Below are 20,760 nucleotides of genomic sequence, written 5' to 3'. Positions count from 1 at the left end.
ACATTAAGGGGCAGATTTAATACGCAGTATAAAAAACAGCAACAAAATTTGCCACGCATCCTTAGAGTGCATTTTAAGCATATCATTTTAAAAATTATTTCCTTTTTCTCTTCAATAATAAAACAGTAGCTTGCACTCAATCCTAACTATGCTGCATGAATCCATATTGGTGGCAAAATCCAATCCTATTGGGTTCACCTGATGTTTAAATGTTATTCAGCAGACTTAAGGTATGGGGATCCAAATTAAGGAAAGATTTCTTATCCATACACCCCAGGTCCCAAGCATTTTAGGCTAATGCCAGACGTGGAGTTAATTGCTTGCCGAAAATAGTACCATACGCCTCCTACCTGCGCCTGCACCCGAATGAATTAAATATGCTCGGGTGCAGGCACAAGTAGCCGATATCCGCCAAAAAAACGCGAGACTTCATATCTTCGGCTACATGTGCCTGTACCCGAGCGTATTTCACTCATTCAGGTGCAGGCACAGGTAGTAGACGTATGGCGCGATTTTTGGCAAGCGATTTTTGGCTTATAACTAAGTTTTAGTCCTTTGAAACACATTTCATTGTACAGCAAATTAACAAATTATAGAAGTGTATGGAACATTTCCTAACAAAAAACTTGAGAATCCAACGGCCACAGCAGTGTGTGTTTAAAGGGGATGTTCACCTTTACAAAACTTGTATTAGTTAAATTATAAGTCCCATTTGGAACATTTATGCAATATACATCCATTATCAAAAAATGTAAAGTCTTTAAAATATTCAATGCTAAACTTTATGATTTCTAATGTAGGTACAATGTGAGCAGCTTCTGAAAGAGGGGGTCACCGACCCCCTTACCTTGCAGGCAGCCACCCCGTACGTCATGGCAATCTATGTGCAATTGTGGTAGAAGTTGCTTTTTGCGCATTGTGTTTGCGCATGCGCGGAGTCACACAATGGCAACTCACCTTTGTTATGCTGTTGACACACTTTTTTTTTTTATCCCTTTTTATATATCGGTAGTTTACTCTAGAGTGCTCTAATTTTGTCAGTTGCGCAACGATCAGGAGGAAGAAAGAGCAGGGGATGGGCTCTGACGCAACCATGTAACTCACTTTGCTGGAGTACTGTAGCCCCTCCCCTTCTTCCACTGACTGAGACTATACGATGAGCATCGAGCATCTGAAAGTGATCGCTGCTAAGCTTATTTACCTTGTAAAATGGTTTATATGACACAGAAGTGCATAGTACAGTTAGCTGGCAATATACTTTGCAAAAGTAAGTGTTTCAGCCGAAAGGTGAACATTCCCTTTAACTAGAAATGTTTCCATCACTCCACTTTGTCAAGGATTCTCAGGCGTCAAGAATTATCAAGTTGCTTTACTACTAAGGTCTTTCTAAACCTTCCACAAAGTGACACTAGGGCTCTGCAATGCTCCTTTGATTTGTAATTTTTAAAAGGGGAGTTCACCAACTGACCAATATTCCTTTAGAAAACCCATAAAAAGCAATAGAGTGGCAGAATTTCACTTAAACTGTGGCAAGCAATGGAAAATAAGCCCAATGTGAGGAAATATGTTCAGCCCCTTTCACACTCACACAACCTTTAAGCAACAAATAATCAGTTAGGAAAAACATTTCTGACAATTTACATGTGAGATGCACCAAAAAAAAAAAAAGGTGTAAAAGAATTTTTGAATTTTTATAACTGTGTCTTTAAGTAAATCTCTATTACATCATTTTTAGTGCATTATCAACTATGTATACTTCATGGTCCAAAATTCTCCTAATTCATAATCCTTATCTTGTTCTTTATACACAAATAAAGTGCTAAAACTCATAATCTCCAAGCACTCTGCAATTAGGGAGATATCAAAATTCCATTAAGTGAAGTTAAAGAAAATCTTTTTTGGGGGAAAAAATTTAATAATTTTAACCGAACCATCTATATTTTAAAAGTGTATTTGTTTACATCTTTAAAACTCTACACAATAACTGCTACAATAAAACAAAACATCAATAATTAAGTGCAAGCCTGCTGTACAATATGTATTTTTCAACAATTAGAAAATAATAGTTTCCCAACTTTTCAAAGTCTTGGCCAAAAACTCCAAGCAGCAGTTGGAAGCAGCAGAGCAATTAGAATTGATGAGAACAGATTCACTGCATTATTGTCCAATATCGGCTTCCCACAAATGAATTTTGCCTCTTTTGTTGGGTGATTAACAATCTTACCAGTGCTTTCATCATAACCTACAATAAAAAAAAAAACAGGAAGGAATGAAAAGAATGTTGGTAGGTCTATGATTTGGGAATAATGTGGAAACACAATTTAACATAACTTTTTCAATGCAATTTGCTTTCTTACATTTGCATGCTTATGTTTACAGATGTTATGTTGGCCTAATATTAGCACTAATATTAACGTATAGAAAGCATTATAAAAAGTCAGCAATTTAAGACAGTTGTGAGATATTCCATTCCCCATGGTAGTTTCTCAAGTTGCCGAAATGTATTATTACACCTGTTGTGCATGTATCTTTCACAAAACAGCAACATCACAGCTAGTTTTTATAATAATTTATAGACCCAAATAGCTAGACATTGTGGAAATTATAAAGAAATAAATGACAATAAAATTATTTTAGACTCAACATTTATTGATTTATTAACAATCTTGCACACAAAATTAATCTGATTACCTTCTATAAGGAGTTAATTAATAGGACTGAAACTAGATTAAGATCAATTTGCTGCTGTAATATATTTAGATGTTATACTGAACCACATCAAAGACTAATGCACTGAATTAAAACAGAAAACTAAATAACAGATAGAGTTATTATAAGTGGGTCTAGGAAAAAACAGCATTTGCTATCTGTAATATTGTTCTTTATACAGTTATAGAACTGCTAGCTTTAACTGCAGATAATCCTATTAATAAGGCCTGCTTAAAGCTTTGTAATGAAGTTTAATCAGAGCAACATTTGCCTACTACAGAAATACTTAAAGGAAAGGGCAGAGAAATGGAAGTTCACTGTGGATAAAGTCATGCAACTATACTGAGGTAAATAAGTCATAGAAAGAATGTAGAAAGATTAGATATATTTTACTTGATCACCCAGTGCCAGGCAAAGGTTACATAAGCTAATAAGTCAGAAAGGATGCAAGCATAATTCTACCTCTGTATAAATTGCTTAGCCCATATCATTAATATGGGGTAAGATTTTGGGAACCCATCTTCAAACAAGACACAGAAGAGCTGAAATGAGAGCAGAAATTGGCAACTAAACCAATAAAAAGTTTGATCAAACTTATGATGCCAAGGTTGAAAAACTGGGGTAAATGACCACCTGCTTAGCATGGTACCCACTCGTGTTACACCATAATCACTATGGTCCTGCCAACTTTTGTGTTCCAATAATGGCAGATGGCAAGTGGCTTTATGCTTAAGGTGAGGCTGCAGTAGTACTACAGTTTTGTTGATTAGCACCTAGACAAAGAGATCATCTGTACTCATCCATTATAAATATAAGAAGGACATTAAGATATAGTGTACATTGAGCTACTAAAAAATGTCCTCCCCTTTTAACAACACAGTGATTGTTTGTCCATAGATTGCAATATATTCAAGCTATGCCAAAGTCTGGCCAGTCTTACACTCACTTTCACCTGATTAACAATTCTATGGCTTCAGTATACATTATTCATTGGGACTAAGGTTTACCTACAACCTGCTATTCAAAGTTAAAACTCCCATATTGGTCACTACTGGGATCACCTGACTTTAGGTGGGAATGATGAAACTATAGTATACAGAAGCTAGCCACTGCTTCTTTATAGTAAAATAGGGAAAGTTGTGCTCACCAATAAACAAAATTTATACAGACAAAGGCACCCCCACTTAATGGTTTAAAATACAAATAACTGAAAATCTTCAATCAATGTTTTTTGGAAAGTTGTCCACTATATTTTTACTTTGGGTAGAATTGTTTCTATGTGGAAGACCCTTACATTTTGCCAGTTAGTTCATGATAAAAAAGGAAACCCTGCATTTACAAATCTCTGATTATGAATACAGGTATGGGACTGGTTATCCAGAATGCTTGAGACCTGGGGTTTTTCAGATAAGGGATCTTTCTGTAATTTGGATCTCCATAACTTAAGTCTGCTTAAGTCTGACCAATCATGCTAATAATGGACAGGGGACGGTTTAATTTGTCAAGAAGGGCAATATGTAACCCATGTACTTTAAGTGTGATTGATCCCTTAATTTCCAGGTGCAAATATGGCTTCCCAGATACTGGGAAGTATAGGATAGTAAAAAAGCAACAGCCCAGGCTTTTGCTTCAACTTGTGAAGACATCTGTTACATGATCACAGGAAAAGCAAGCAGTCCAGAACCAAAAATATCATGTAAAATCCCACCATTTCAAACTGTACTAAAAGGTAAATACCCACCACAAAGGATTTTGACTACTCTGCAATAAAAGGATCAACCTGAAATCTTAAAGTGGCCCCCTGGAACCTAGAGTAGGGTCTTACATTTGTAAGAGTGAAGTCAGCTTAGAGAGAAGGTAAGGCACCCCCCCCAGTGATCGTAATCACTTGCCTGATACCGCAGACTGGTGCTCCAATTAACAGAAAATCCCACCAGCCCGGGGTACATGCAGGTGAGCACTCCTCTTCCTTTCTTCTTGTTTCACAGTGATTTTTGTTAAAGTGCTGCTTTTCACTCTACTGCTCATGCGCAGCCGGTGAGAAGAAAGACTGAAGAGGATCACTCGCCTGCTTGGACCCAGGGCTGGCACAGTTTTTTGCTAATAGGAGCACCAGCCCGGGGTATAAGGTAAGTGATTACAATCACCGGGGGGGGGGGGCTAACATTTTGGCACCCAACATTGATTCAACCTTTAAAATTTTACCCTTGCACCAGCATATGTATTTATTTTAAGTTGTAATATTGGTGTGTAGGCAGTCATCTCAGTGCATAATGTCCGAGTCTGAGCGTTCAGAAGGGGCCACTGCTTCACATTAGAACTTTCAGATAACCTATTGTTTCTTCTACCCCCATGTAACTGGAGGAGTCCCAAGCCAGACTTGGATTTATTACTATTGAGTGCTATTCTGATATCTACTGGAAGCTGCTATCTTGCTACCTTCCCATTTTTCTGCTGATAGGCTGCTGGGGGGAAAGGGAGGGGGTAATATCACTCCAACTTGCAGCTCAGCAGTAAAGTGTGACTGTTTATCAGTATCAGTATAAGTTTATCAGGGCACAGATCACATGGCTGTGGCGCCCTGGGAAATAAAGAATAGGGCTAGCCCCATGTGAAATTTCAAAATTAAATAAAAAAAAAAAAATAAAATGTCTTTGCGCTTTTGAAAAATTAATTTCAATGCAGGATTCTGCTGGGGAAGCTAAATTAAAATGCATTCTCACAGACAGGAAAATTATGCCGATTAAATTAAGCCACCCAATCAGCATAAAATTAAATGACTATAAAAATAATATATATTCTTGGTCTGTATTAAAATAACCTATGGCAAATATGGAAAGAGGTTTTAAATATACCTGAATATTGCATTATAGCTCCTAGATAGGAGTCTATTAAAGACCCAAGTAAACCAGCCATTCCACCATATATGACGATGGGCCACTGAGGGGCTGCGATTTCCAAATCAGGTACAAAAATAAGTTGTGTAACAAAATATGCTACACCTACACTTGTGCCACCAAGAAGGCTTGAAATAAGACCTACTGGAGTAACACCTCCATTGGTTCCTACAAAAGAAAAAAAAAAAAAAACATGAATACATAGAAATCATAGAGATGTCTACATGTAGCAAGTATATTTGCCCCATGGTATTAAAATGCTTGCCACTCAAATATTTAGTTAAATTATAATACAGGTATGGGATCCCTTACCCAGAAACCCTTTCTGAATTACGGAAAGGCCATCTCCCATAGACTCCATTATAAGCAAATAATTCAAATTTTTATAAACGATTTTCTTTTTCTCTGTAATAATAAAACAGTATCTTGTATTTGATCCCAACTAAGATATAATTACCCCTTATTGGGGGCAGAACAAGCCTATTGGGTTTATTCAATATTTAAATTATGTTTAGCAGATTTAAGTTATAAGCATTCTGGATAACAGATCCAATACCTGTACTGGAATAGTATGTTCCACCTCAGAATGAGACTTAAATTGCTGGTCATAAGTTTGCAGAATTTATAAGATATGGAATATTTTTAAGAAAACACTTCTTTTATTTAAATGTGTTTCAATTTAAACTATTAGGCATCACAGAATAGAACAATAATCAAACAGCCGAAGCAAAACAAAGCTTTCAAATGTTTGCATACCCATAGCTTTTAATATGTATTGTCCCCTTGCAGTTTTGTAATAGTCATGCGGTAAAAGCTGTGCATTTTTCCTGGCATAAAGCCTCTAGGTTCTTTAAGTTCTCTGGTTGTCTAGAATGAATTGTATGTTTGAGATCTCCCTACTGGCTCAATGATGCCGAGTTCAAGAGACTGTGATAGCTGCTCCAGAATATTCTTTTTTTCTGCTGCAGCCCCTGAACTCTTATGTTTCTGATCACTGTCATGTTGAAAAGTCCATATGCATCCCATGAGCAGCTTCAAGGCTGATAAATGCAAATCTTTCGAATTTTACTCAGTTCGCTGTGCCACTGTAGCTCATCTCCCACCCCTAAACAACAAAGATTCACCTCAATACTTCATGGAAGGAATGGTATGCTTCTCTTCATAGGCCTTTTTGACTGCTTTCCAAAGATAACCTTTGCAACCATGAAGTTCAATTCTGGCTTTTTTATCTTTTCGGCAACGCTATTATTCAGGCCATTTATTTTTTAATGCTTTACCTTTTTGTGCATACTAAAACTGCTGCACCACTTTGTTTCAGAGAAACCTGTTTTTTAGTCAAAGTGGGTTTTTCTTTGCATCCTGACAAATATTTCTTGTATTGGTGTCTGAAATTTTTCTGGTCTATCTGATAGAACAACTAATTTTCCACATCTTAATCAGAGGGCAAAATAGAGAGGCTTCAAATGTTTTTTTTTTTTTTTGCCTTCCTCTGGATCGACTAGCAGGTAGGCAGGTTATATATAGGCATTAATGTTGAACCTGATGGACGTACGTCTTTTTTCAACCTAACTTACTATGTTACTATATCCTTTTCCTAATTTATAAAGTTAAAATACTTTTGTTTACAGATCCTGTGACAGTCCCGGATGATATACACAAAGGTTTCTCGAGAGCTAAGAAACTCATTGACTAGTTATGCACATGTACTAGTTAAGTCATACAAGACCACAGGTGTGGATACTTACCCTTCACTGCCATCTCAACCTGTGTGTGTTATAATATTAGCCAAAACATGAACTGATCAATGCTTTTGGTGCAGAGACATGACAGGAACCATAGCTCCTCGTAAGTAGATACTTTTTCTTTTTAATGGCTTTACTTTAGAAATGTCAAAAAGAGGCAAAACTGTTGACAATGCACACATAACAGTTTTACATTGCCATTTACGTTGCAATATCATAATGACAAAAAGGCATCATACATATCTGTGCTTATTCCCACATTTTAAATAAATTATAGATCCTTATACATATCCTATCATGCTCACTATACATTCTGATGGTGTGTCAAAAGCACTGGCTTTGGCTTACCACAAGCTTTTGTATGCCACAAAAAATAAGTAGTAATTAAGTGTTCATAAAGAGAGGTAAAATGTAATTCTTTCCTACACCTGTAGCATGAATCATTTCTTTGGCAAAATAACACTGTTGCTGCCCAGAAAATTATGTACATGTACTGTACCAGACAAGTTAATCAATACATTTATGTTGTTTCTGAGATCAAGGCTTGGGATATCATGCAGGATAATTGTCAGGTCTTGTTCTATCTAGGACAAACATGCAATTTTGTAAGCCACAATGCTATGCTTTACAACCATGACCTTCTCACTCCTCTGTAAAAGGCAGCTTGATATTGAACAGTTTTATACAAAGGATAAAAATCAAGGCTTTACAAAAAGATTGAAAAGTAGAGTTCCATGAACTATCTAATATAAATAAATCTAAAGCAACTGGACTTGTTAGGTAATCATTGAAGACGAGCAGCTTCTTCAGTTCAACTGACTGGTATGGGAAGTCCTCAGCATATATACTCTTCCACTAATCCAATCACAATGGCACTTTGTAACTCTTCAGAGAGGTGACATCTGAAACTCACAGAGGTGTGAATGGCTGTGGAGTTACTTTGAAAGGATTACCAAAGTATCATGCAACTCTTCAAAACAGGTGTTAGAGTTGCATGAATGGATGTGTGAAGAGTTCTGAAACTGCCGGGGTACAGATCTTATAACAGCATTGTATGTAGCAGACAGATGGTGTCGAAGTCCCCCGCCTCTGTTTAGGGATGGTTTCTCCACTTTAACATGCGGTCTTCTTTCTCCAAAATTTGGACGTTGTCTCTTGTCTTTTACGTGTAGAAATACAGCAGAATCCTGGCCTGTAGTGTTCGCCCTCCTATGTTGAGCCATTCACTTGGAAAGCAGTTGCTTTGTCTCACCAATGTAAAGGTCAGTGCACTCCTCGCTACACTGGACTGGGTACACAACATTGCTTTGTTTTGCTTTGCTTTGGTGTTGGATCCTTTGGGTGTACAAGTTTTTGTCTCAGTGTGTTGCTAGGTTTGAAAAACACAGGGATGTGGTGTTTGTTGAAAATTCTCCTGAGTTTCTCTGACACTCCTCCTACGTCATATGGGATGACTATATTGCGCCTTCTCTCTGTCTCGGGACGGTTATTCCTTTTGGTGTTCCTGTTGGGCTTAGTTGCTGTTGTTTTGACAAAAGCTCAGTCTGGGTAGCCACAAGCTTTCAGTGCTCCTCTGAGATGTTCGCATTCCTTGTCCTTGGACTCTGTATCGGTTGTCACACTTTCCGCCCTGTGGGGTAGAGTTCTAATGACACCCGGTTTGTGTTCCAGTGGATGGTGACAACAAATATTGATCCGTATGAGTGGGTTTCCTGTATACTTCTGTTTTCAAGTTACCCCCCTCTTGGATGGATATCAAACAGTCCAAAAAAGCAAGTTTGTTCTCATGGACATCCTCCCTCGTGAACTTGATGTTATTGTCCACTGAGTTAATGTGTTCTGAAAAAGCTGCCACTTCGTTGGATCTGATTTTAACCCAAGTGTCATTTACATACCTCAACCAGTGACTTGGTGTAGTTCCATTGAATGTGAGTAGACCCTTCCTTTCCACTTCCTCCATATACAAGTTTGCTACAATGGGAGAAACTGGTGAACCTATTGCACAGCCATGTTTTTGCCTGTAAAATTGGTCCTTGTATTTGAAGTATGTGGTGTTAAGGCACATATCTAGCGATTAACATACTTGGTTAGGACTGAGTTTCGTTCTGCTGCTATGTCTATAAAGATTTTCATTCATCCAGGCCATTCATGTTAAAGTGGAGAAACCATCCCTAAACAGAGGCAGGGGACTTCAACACCATACTACATACATACTACATCTGCTACATACAATGCTGTTCTAACATCTGTACCCCAGCAGTTTCAGAATTCTTTACACATCCATTCATGCAACTCTAACAAGTAACATCTGTTTTAAAGAGTTGCATGATACTTAGGTAATCCTTTCAAAGTAACTCCACAGCATTTACACCTCTGAGTTTCAGATGTCACCTCTCTGAAGAGTTACAAAGTGCCATTGTGATTGGATTAGTCGAAGAGTATATATGCTGAGGACTTCCCATACCAGTCAGATGAACTGAAGAAGCTGCTCGGATGAGTAGTGAAACGTCTTCAATGATTACCTAGCAAGTCCAGTTGCTTTTGATTTATTTATACTAGATATACCATGACCTGGATGAATGAAAATCTTCATAGACAGTTCCATGAACTGCTAATAAAGAGAAAATGCAATGGATTTGTCCTAGTGAGGTGTAAAAAAAATAAATTGATTGGTGAGAGCAACTTACCAACTGGTACCTTTTCCCAGGTTGTTATTAATCTAGGGGAACTTTTGCTAAGTACTGGTCCTATCTCAGAAGCCCATGTATCTCCAGCAGAGCTTGCAAGAGCACCCAGGAGGGATAAACACATCCAAGATGCAGTGTACTCTTTGGAAAAATCTATTGGTATTTCTCCAGGTCCATTTTCTATCATGTAGAGCAGAGCTAATTCAGCAGGAAGGCCACCATTGCAGAACACTTGAACCCAATTCCTTTGTCCTCCTAAAATAAAAAAAAAGAAGGTTTACACCAAGCACAGTTATGTGAATTAAAAAAAATGGGTTTAATTAGTAACAGGCTGTCAAACATGTATCCCCAAGAAATTGTTAAGATACAGATTCCTAAAATCTCAAGACACAAAAAGTTGGGATGGGATACTGGTACAAAATCACAGAAACACTTTTACTGCAGCAAGGAACTTTTTTTTCTTTGTTGACAAAAGAAATTTTATTGGTACATCTCAGGCAGTACATAATGTTATAGACTTTAATAAAGAAATCATAGTTAGGACCATACAGACAGAAGAAATTTAAATAAGTTCCTTTAGCTAGATGCTTGTTACAGAATGGTTAAATATATATTTTTTTGTAATACTTTTAACAAGTGACACTGAATGCATGACTGGTATTGAAGGCTACTTATTAAAAGCAAGTGACAGTAGAACCCTGATTTTATGTTAGCCAGTGGACTGAGGCTAAACGCTGTAATTGCTATTTCACCAAATGCACCCAGACAAACAAAAGGTTAACAATGGGTGGAGACCCAGGGGGGGATATAAATAGGGGGGGGGGTATAAATAGTCAGGGGGGATTGATGGTGGGCTTATTTGCTCCTGAGGAAGCGTGCCGTGAGCACGCGAAACGCGTTGGGCTTTTTGTTGTGTCTGATATACTGCTTCACACTGTAAGTAGCCTGCATTGTGCAGGGGCTTTATTTTATATATTAAACAATTTTATACTATTTTCTATTCCTCTTCATTCCATATACTCTGAGGACTAAGGATACACTGCAATCAATAGCCGAATTGACTTCTCTAGATGCTCTTATTTTAATCAAATCTGGTGAGCATTTACTTTGGACACATCGTGTGGGTGTGATACATTGCATTGGGCTGATGTATAAGTATTTTTGATTGTTCGATTCACTTAATATATTTGCACATTTTGCACCAAATTAGAACGCTAAAAATCTTTTAGCGTTTTAGTCACAAAGAAAGTTTTGTACTTATTGCACTAGTTTTACTTTTGTTTTTCTCTAATTCCATGCGCTTCCATCAACACGATTACTCTATATTGGTACCTCTTACACAAGCTTCTCTGAGAGCCACAGTAAGGGCCTTGCATACCACACTTCAATTTTACCCTAGACTACAATAGTATTGCTCAGGCTATACCCCACTATAAGGCAAACCCCACCTACAACACTTAAGCAAAATAACAGATTCACACTTATGAACACAATATAAATACCTTACCAGTGTTATAGTGGATGGTAAATTTCTGCCCATCAGGACCTTAAACAAAAAAATCTCCCTGTTCTTCAGATAACTACAAACTGAAGCATGCAACTGAGGCCCAATTTGGGACCATACGTAAAAACCTTTATTACAATTTCAAGCACAACTGGTATAGGCAGGGAGTGGTTCTCTAAGTAAACTATGTACAAAATGATAGCCGGATATACCCAACATCACAGTAGAGAAATGGGAAGATATTTTGGATTCTACCTTTACCTTAACTATTTGTACTGGGTATACCTTACCCCTCATGTTTACATAAGAAAACCCCTAGTCTACACTCTCCTTAAGACAAACTCATGTACTCATACATAAGACAAACCATAGCCAACTCTCCAGCAGTCTTTTTACATATGGTGTGGACATAGCCTCACCTCAAGACTAGTCATTCTGAGAGCAGGTAATGCAGTTAAAATAGACATTCCGCTCACTATGGACCCCCATGGTACTGTTGCTCAATCAAGTGGAGGAGCCGTCACCTAGAAGGTGCAGCTCACTTTACTCTCCATACTTTGTATGTATGCCAGAAAAGCTAACGCCAAGTGGGATCTGCCTAAACCATTTTTTCTCACTTTATATTTGGGCTAAATTGATTGATGGCTTCTCCTTATGTAAGTGCTTTAGTCAAGATTGCACCATGGTGAATCTCATTAATACAGTTCACTGTGAAACCAACCTAGCACTGTACATCACACAGTAGGGAAATAAGACACCATTGTTGTTAAGTTGTTTTGTTTAACTTTATTGTACAATTCGACATATACAAACGATATGTACCTATCTCATACTTTGCAGTTGCTCAATATAGGTATATAGGATTACCAGTACAATATAAGTTTGAAAATTATCTTGAGTTCAAGTCTAAAATCAGCAAAATTACTGTATTTGTAGACTCTGCTTTGCTATTATGGAAGGAGAAATAAAGTTACCTTCTTTATATTCTGAGTCATAGCATTTCTTAACTTCACCTTTCCATTTAGTGAGTTTAGAGGAAATGAAGAAGAAAGTCAGCAAGGCTGAGAAAAAGCTATAATTGGCTATAGTGAGGATGAATCCTACCAGCAGCCCTGCAAAACAAATTTTAGACATGTATTAGTAGCATCCTGTAAAATCTAAATTAAAATTGGAAAGAAGCAATCTAGTGAGCTTTTTACCTAAAAAAAATAAAATTTCAAAAAAAAAACCCTCTCCTGCACAAAAAAAAAAAAAGAAAACGCAAATCAGTGCCAGAAAACTCAAGCAAATTAAAGAACAAAATCGCATTATCTGCCAAAACAGATACTTTATGGTTCTTAAATCAGTCCTTTATTATGCCAAACAAAAGAATATATAGTTAATTGGCTAAAAGTTCTGATTAGGCCAACAATTTTGATCAGCTTATGATCCCTCAGTTTATAAACCCTATCATACTATATTTATTCTGTAACTCTTGTTTGTTAAATTATGGTAAAATCCCTTTCATATAAATTATTGTTATATATAAGTGCTGTGTAATGTGCAGGCACTAATACTAATAATTATAATTTATATTAAACATACACTATGGTTCAGTGGATATTTAAAATACCAAAAGTTTTTCCTTTAAACATTATAGATGTTTTAGGACACGATACCCTGAAACAATGTATGTCTCTATAACAATATATTGCATAAACAAGCTCATATATAAAACCCTGCTTCAGCTAAATAAACCACTTTCACAAAAATATACTTTTTTAGTAGAATATGCTATTGGGTACTCCTAAATAGAAAATTGCCATTTTAATAATTAAGGGCCGCCTCCTAGGATCATTGCATTCACAGTGCACACAAACAAGCCAAGGCACACATACATGCTAGGCCACATCAGCCAATTAATGAACAGAGTTCTGTCTTTTGCTCCCACACTACTTCCTATTACAGTTAGAGTTGCATTATTTCTGGTCATGTGATCCCTGAGGAAGCACCCAGCCCATCACTAAATGGTGGATCAAGGCAAAGGGCAATATAGATATACAGATATATATATATATATATATATATATAGATAGATAGATAGATAGATAGATAGATGATAGTTAGGAACAAATGGAGCACACCCTATAAAAGATCAAAAGCCCTGGGTGCTGGCAAAAGTAGTAATAAAGAAGCAGAGAGGCGCACACACAGGGACTTTGGTTGGTCTCTTTCACCTGGCCTTTTTTCAATCCAGTCTTAACTTGATATTTGCTCCTCTTATGATGTTTTTTTTGGAGTGTAAATTATAGTGAGAAATCAAAAGAAATTATCACTTTATTAACAGACTCTGGCTCTCTGAAGCCATCTCTTTATCAGTCTGGTGTATGGTAGTGTTAGTTATTACTATAATAAAAAAAAATATATTATATAACACATAGCCTGCTAAATCTGGAACTTGTTTATAATAATCTTGGCTAATTTTAGTTGACACATGCTTTTTATGAATTGAATGCCCAATGCAAATTAAGTGTGTTAAAAACACTATTCACATGACAAATACCAAAAACATACTAGCTTTAATATAATTAGTATGCTCCATTATCTATGACAAAGTAATTTGGCTACTTATGTTTTTTAGTCATTATTTTTTTTCTTTATGAAATTATTTTTTTTTTATTCTCTGTATGTTAAGTGTAGGGGCTCCTGAAAATATTGTTTCTTTTTTTTCCTCTGTATGTTAAGTGTAAAGGCTCCCTGCGTATGAGCACTATTAAAGAATAGAGAGAAAACTCTGTTCACCTATTACTGCAACAAAAAAGGAAATATTGCAGAAATAAAAACATGCTGTGCCCATTTTACCATTATTTTCTGGCATATTAAAGTAATGCTGCCATGTTATATGTTCAAGATGGTGTTAAATAAAAATATAATTAATGCTAAAAGCAAACCTCAATGCAGGCAAAATGGAGAAAGAATAGAAATAAATGTACTAACTATATACCTCCAAGAGCACCACTGTTATCCAAGCTCCTCTTCTTTATACCATGCCATACAATAATAATTGGGGTTAGCACAGACACAAGCCAACGCCATGGAGAGATTGGTCGCAATGAACCTGTTAAAAAAATCACAGCCTTAGAAGAGTTTCTAAAATTGGAGCTTGCAAACTTTTCCCCCCCACAATTTACATAGGGTGAATCACCCGCACCTATTGGTGCACTCACAGGTCAGGCTTAAAAATGCATTAGCCAACATTTGAGTGTTAATCAACTTCCGTGCGAACGCACCCATAGTGCACAAATGATCTACATAATAACATAAACACAGATTTTAGTGATTTACACAGAAGGCAAAAAGTATGTTCCTCACAAACCCTATTCACTTAACTCATGTTGAACAAAGAGGTATTGTGCCCCTTTAACTTGACCACTAAGGCTTAAAGGAGAAAGAAAGGTAAAAACTAAGTAAGCTTTTACAGAAAGGTCTATGTAAATACAGCCATAAGCACTCACAGAAACGCTGCACTGACTTCTCTGTCAAAAGAATTGTTGTGTCTGTTTTCCTCTGCCAGAGACACCTGCTCTCTCCTGCGCCCCCCTCCCGCAAGAATGCTAAGAACTCACTCCCCCCTCCCGTTAGGAATGTGGATCTGAGCCAATCAGCAGGAAGCTTCCTCATAGTCTAACTAACTGAGCATGTACACCGGTCTTGCTCTTGGTGCAGGAGTAAGGCATTACAGGAACTTTCTTTAAACAGCTTAGTGGTTTTTCTTTGTTTGGCTTCTGATCATCTGAACAGGAGAAATATGGGGAGACTTAAGGGCACTACTAAGAGAACTGAAGGTATGCCTGCAGCTTGAGATTAACTCTTTATTAGCCTTTTCTTCTCCTTTAAGAGGTCATTTAAGGCTCATGATGCAAGTGCAAGAACACTAAGAGGGCACAATATTTTTAATATTAATGATGCTTAATCCCTTTTAAGGGACACTGCAAAAAAGGACATGTATCTTGTACACACTGTAGAGTTCCATAGAAAGAGCTATTTCCCTATTACTGATTTTCTTTACAAAAGCCTTTAAATTAAGTAGTTCAGAAAAAGTTAGCAAATATGTTCCCATTTGGGCTAAGGTGTATATGCAGAGAAAGCTGTGCTTTTGGGTTAAGTGCAAAAGCTTAAATGCTTACCAGAGTAGGTACTTGCTGTGATGGAAATTATCCAGAAGGACAAAGATATGCAGAGGATCATACACAAAATGACAATATTCATCATCATTTTCACATATTCCTTGTATACGTCGTCTTGAATAAACAGCATGAGAGCGACTCAACAGTTTACCTAAAAATGAATATGACATACTCTTGTTTAACCGAGCAGTATAAAGCTTAGAATCATGCAAATTAACAAAGAATTTTAAGAATGAATGAGGAAGTATAATCAATTTGACAGGGAAATAGAACTGGCTGATATGCCTTAAAGGAGAAGTAATGTCCCAGAAGTATGCACTGTTTTTTTTTTAAAGGTTAATGTGTTGGCATTATTTGCTGGATAGTACTTCACTATCGCATCTTGTTAACAATAGAGCTATATGATCAAAGAAGCTTTGCTCTTTTGAAATAGTAAATAAAAAAGTCAGACCAGGTGTATCATCAATTATGTGATGTTAAAGATATAGCCTTTAAGGATGCGATGCCTTTTATAATGGTATTACAGCAAAAGTCTTTTTGGATATATATGCTGGAAAAATTAGCTCATACAGGCATAAAATTGATTGTAATACAACTATAATAGTCTGTCTTTGTGCTTGTTAGGACCAGTTTCCACCACCCTTACGCTCACAGTGTAATGAAACTCCCTCACCCTTTCCCATTGTGAAGTGTTAAGTCCCTCTGCTTTCCCATAGTGGGTGGTATATAGATTTTCTAAAAAGCAGGGCAGGGGGTTCCAATTTTGTATGCCTAAGGGGAAGAGGGGGGGGGGGCTGGTCCCAGTGAGCAAACAAGACAGACTGTTATGGTTTCCTTTCAATATGTTTAAAAAAAATAAATAAATTATATAAAGGTGGGCTATAATAGAAGTTGATGCTTCACTGTGGTTTATTTAATTCTGATGCTGGTTTCAGAGCTGCCATGGACAATAATCTGAATTATTTATTAGTCAGCCTTGTATTGCAACATTATTTTCTATATACACAGTATAATTTAAGTTGGCCCCTAAGCTTAGCCCAATAAATGCAGATCTTCACTGTGACAGAAGGCCTAAATATAATATGCAATATTTCTGCCCTTCTTCTCTAGTTAAGTGTTAGTTCTTCTTTAGAACCATGTTTAAAAAATATATTTATTTAAAGGAGAAGGAAAGGTAAAAACTAAGGGGCAGATTTACCAAAGTACGATTTTCGTACCTTTAAAAAGCACAATACAAAAAAATCGTATTAAATACGATTTTTTTGTATTGTGCTTTTTAAAGTACGAAAAATTTGTATCTAGATATACAGTGGTGTGAAAAACTATTTGCCCCCTTCCTGATTTCTTATTCTTTTGCATGTTTGTCACACTTAAATGTTTCTGCTCATCAAAAACCGTTAACTATTAGTCAAAGATAACATAATTGAACACAAAATGCAGTTTTTAAATGAAGGTTTACGTTATTAAGGGAGAAAAAAAACTCCAAATCTACATGGCCCTGTGTGAAAAAGTGTTTGCCCCCTTGTTAAAAAATAACTTAACTGTGGTTTATCAATTTCAATTTTCAATTTCAATATCAATTTCTGTAGTCACCCCCAGGCCTGATTACTGCCACACCTGTTTCAATCAAGAAATCACTTAAATAGGAGCTACCTGACACAGAGAAGTAGACCAAAAGCACCTCAAAAGCTAGACATCATGCCAAGATCCAAAGAAATTCAGGAACAAATGAGAACAAAAGTAATTGAGATCTATCAGTCTGGTAAAAGTTATAAAGCCATTTCTAAAGCTTTGGGACTCCAGCGAACCACAGTGAGAGCCATTATCCACAAATGGCAAAAACATGGAACAGTGGTGAACCTTCCCAGGAGTGGCCGGCCGACCAAAATTACCCCAAGAGCGCAGAGACAACTCATCCGAGAGGCCCCAAAAGACCCCAGGACAACATCTAAAGAACTGCAGGCCTCACTTTCCTCAATTAAGGTCAGTGTTCACGACTCCACCATAAGAAAGAGACTGGGCAAAAACGGCTTGCATGGCAGATTTCCAAGGCGCAAACCACTTTTAAGCAAAAAGAACATTATGGCTCGTCTCAATTTTGCTAAAAAACATCTCAATGATTGCCAAGATCAATATCTTGTGGACCGACGAGACAAAAGTTGAACTTTTTGGAAGGTGCGTGTCCCGTTACATCTGGCGTAAAAGTAACACAGCATTTCAGAAAAAGAACATCATACCAACAGTAAAATATGGTGGCGGTAGTGTGATGGTCTGGGGTTGTTTTGCTGCTTCAGGACCTGGAAGGCTTGCTGTGATAGATGGAACCATGAATTCTACTGTCTACCAAAAAATCCAGTAGGAGAATGTCCGGCCATCTGTTCGTCAACTCAAGCTGAAGCGATCTTGGGTGCTGCAGCAGGACAATGACCCAAAACACACCAGCAAATCCACCTCTGAATGGCTGAAGAAAAACAAAATGAAGACTTTGGAGTGGCCTAGTCAAAGTCCTGACCTGAATCCTATTGAGATGGTGTGGCATGACCTTAAAAAGGCGGTTCACGCTAGAAAACCCTCAAATAAAGCTTAATTACAACAATTCTGCAAAGATGAGTGGGCCAAAATTCCTCCAGAGCGCTGTAAAAGACTCGTTGCAAGTTATCGCAAACGCTTGATTGCAGTTATTGCTGCTAAGGGTGGCCCAACCAGTTATTAGGTTCAGGGGGCAATTACTTTTTCACACAGGGCCATGTAGGTTTGGATTTTTTTTCTCCCTAAATAATAAAAACCCTCATTTAAAAACTGCATTTTGTGTTTACTTGTGTTATCTTTGACTAATAGTTAAATGTGTTTGATGATCAGAAACATTTTGTGTGACAAACATGCAAAAGAATAAGAAATCAGGAAGGGGGCAAATAGTTTTTCACACCACTGTACAAAAAAATAGTATCTTATCGTATAATGTCTGAAAAGTACGATTTTTTCATAAACTGAACTGCGGGAAAACCTTTCTGACTTTGATCCTTCTGTGCATGATTTTGGAAGTCTCCCTTAGGACTCAATGGCACTCTGCAGCTCCAACCTGGCCCAAAGAAAGTCAAGATACTGAAGCTTGAATGAATCCGAAACTTTCGTACTCCACGCGACAATACGATTGTCACGCTTTTTGATGCAAATGTGTGAAAAAGTTGCAGAAAATACACAAAAGTTGTAACCTTTAAAAAATACTAATTTTTTGTATTCAGACCTGTCGCACTTTGATGAATCTTGGATCTCGATGGCCCACTGTTTGATATTTTTGACACTGTATGGCTTATGAGTGTAAGTGCAGTGCACAAAATGCAATTCTGTACAATTGCTGAATTGCCATGTCAACACATATGCAATTGTGGATGCTTGATGAATCAGACACAATTGCATCAAACATTTTAGAGTGGAGATTGTGTAATTTTTAGTGTTAGGCTTTATGAGGTCTATGTATTTACTGGGTGCCTTGACACGGCCCGCAGTGGGAATTTGGGAATTTAGAAATTACAGCCAGCATGAAGATGTCAGAAGCTCTAAGCTCCCTGTGCATCACTGAAGCACTAGTGAAAGATTCAAATGCACTGGTCCCAAACACAATTGAAGTAAAGTGCAAGGAGCATCTTTGGATTCAATTGCCTTTCATAAATGGTGAATGTGTGCAATAACTGCATTAATTTTTGTGCAACTGAGGCTGCATTTCTAAATGAGCCCCTAAAACTGGCTTCTGGCATATTCTAATACTGCTTTTTTTTATCATATATCTAAATGGTCATTAAAATTAACACGTATTTGTAAAGTGCTAAATTCCATAGTGCTGTGCACAGGAAAGATATATACATATTTAAATGTACTGACCGACAAAGTAAAGAGAGCCCTACCCAAATGGAACTTATAATCTTAAATGAGGAATTCATTAGTCGGGATCCTTGCTATGCCAAAACAGAAGAAGTTACACAGATGCTGGAAAGGATCCTCGTTAGGGTATATCTTGGCAACTCTGCACAGTAATGGAACATAAAACGTGGCTACATAAACATCGCATATTTCACAAACACCCTGCCAGTTATAGAGCCTTCTCGCAGCAGTACACAGTTACAGGCTGAACTTCCTGCGGAAGATAAAGGAAACACGTGAAATTACCTGGCACTCTCCTAGTATTTTGCTAGCGGTAGCTATTTCTCCTGTCACGGTAAAAACATGGAAAGTGCCCAAGGCTAAAATCCATCTCAGTTGCACAAAACAGAAAAATAAGCGCGAATGATGCTATCCGCTACATGCCCCAAGCCAGGACGCTTACAGAAAAGCGCGCTTCCGGGATACAGCTTCTGCCCCGACATCGCCCGCGTCACTTCCGGTTTAAGAGATAACATTAGTTGGCAGATCTTTTTTAATTTTCTCGTATAAAGGAGACTGCTGTAAATGGCATAAGTAGGTTGGAGAGAGAGTAGGAGAAAATGATGTTAACTGCACCAGACACACTAGAATAACGATAGGTGCGGTGATAACTTTGGCTGTACACAAATTGTCAGGCATGCACGTTATTACAAACATACCTTCTAAGATGAACCAATAACAGGTTGACCGATGATAGCTATCTAGCTGATTTTTCTCCCAATTATTGGTAGGAGAGACATACAGGTCCACGTATGACTATAGTTGCCACCTGGTATTTTACCTGCCTGGCTGGTAAAAATAATGCTTGCTGCCAATGTTAGTCATAGAGAAAATATAGGAAAACCTTTTTTTAAGAAAAGGTGGCAACTCTATGGGGCACATTTACTAATCCACGAACGTCCGAAAAGCGTCCGAATGCGTTTTTTTCGTAATGATCGGTACTTTGCGTCTTTTTCGCGAATTGTCGCGACTTTTTTGAAAGTTGCGACAATTCGCGAAAGTAGTAATGGCTATGAAAAAGTTGCGACAATTCACGAAAGTCATAATGGCAATGAAAAAGTCGCGACAATTCACGAAAGTCATAATGGCAATGAAAAAGTTGCGACAATTCACTAAAGTCGTAATGGCTATGAAAAA

General features: G+C 37.4%; 1 protein-coding gene across 3 annotated transcripts; it reads right to left on the bottom strand.

Annotated features, from left to right (window-relative positions):
- Positions 1-995: 995 nt before the first annotated feature.
- On the bottom strand, positions 996-20,033 carry tmem19 (transmembrane protein 19). 3 transcript variants are annotated; one of them, XM_031897925.1, is made up of 7 exons: positions 19,585-19,825; positions 15,706-15,856; positions 14,523-14,636; positions 12,514-12,651; positions 10,036-10,290; positions 5,565-5,774; positions 996-2,242 (listed from the first exon to the last, which is right to left on the bottom strand). In XM_031897925.1, exons 2-7 carry the CDS (start codon positions 15,833-15,835, stop codon positions 2,079-2,081), a joined length of 1,011 nt encoding a protein of 336 aa, XP_031753785.1. In that variant the 5' UTR covers positions 15,836-15,856; positions 19,585-19,825; the 3' UTR covers positions 996-2,078. The 3 variants fall into 3 exon arrangements, with proteins under 3 accessions (XP_031753785.1, XP_012814445.1, NP_001016079.1); XM_012958991.3 differs by having other exon boundaries at positions 19,608-19,825; NM_001016079.3 differs by lacking the exon at positions 19,585-19,825 and adding an exon at positions 19,870-20,033 and having other exon boundaries at positions 1,895-2,242.
- Between the last annotated feature and the right edge of the window lie 727 nt (positions 20,034-20,760).

This window comes from Xenopus tropicalis, chromosome 3 (genome assembly GCF_000004195.4).
Source record: "Xenopus tropicalis strain Nigerian chromosome 3, UCB_Xtro_10.0, whole genome shotgun sequence".
Taxonomy (NCBI): Eukaryota; Metazoa; Chordata; class Amphibia; order Anura; family Pipidae; genus Xenopus; species Xenopus tropicalis.
The sequence above is the reverse complement of the archived record's forward strand: the minus strand, read 5'-3'. Positions and strand labels throughout refer to the sequence as shown.

Bases quoted from the DNA above. Each gene is read 5' to 3' on its own strand.
- tmem19 (NM_001016079.3), bottom strand. From the start codon at position 15,835: ATGCTGTTTATTCAAGACGACGTATACAAGGAATATGTGAAAATGATG. The intron at 10,291-12,513 runs GTAACTTTATTT...TTTTTATTTTAG, and splicing joins TGACTCAGAATATAAAGAAG to GAGGACAAAGGAATTGGGTT. The intron at 5,775-10,035 runs GTAAGTTGCTCT...TTTCTTTTGTAG, and splicing joins CTGGGAAAAGGTACCAGTTG to GAACCAATGGAGGTGTTACT.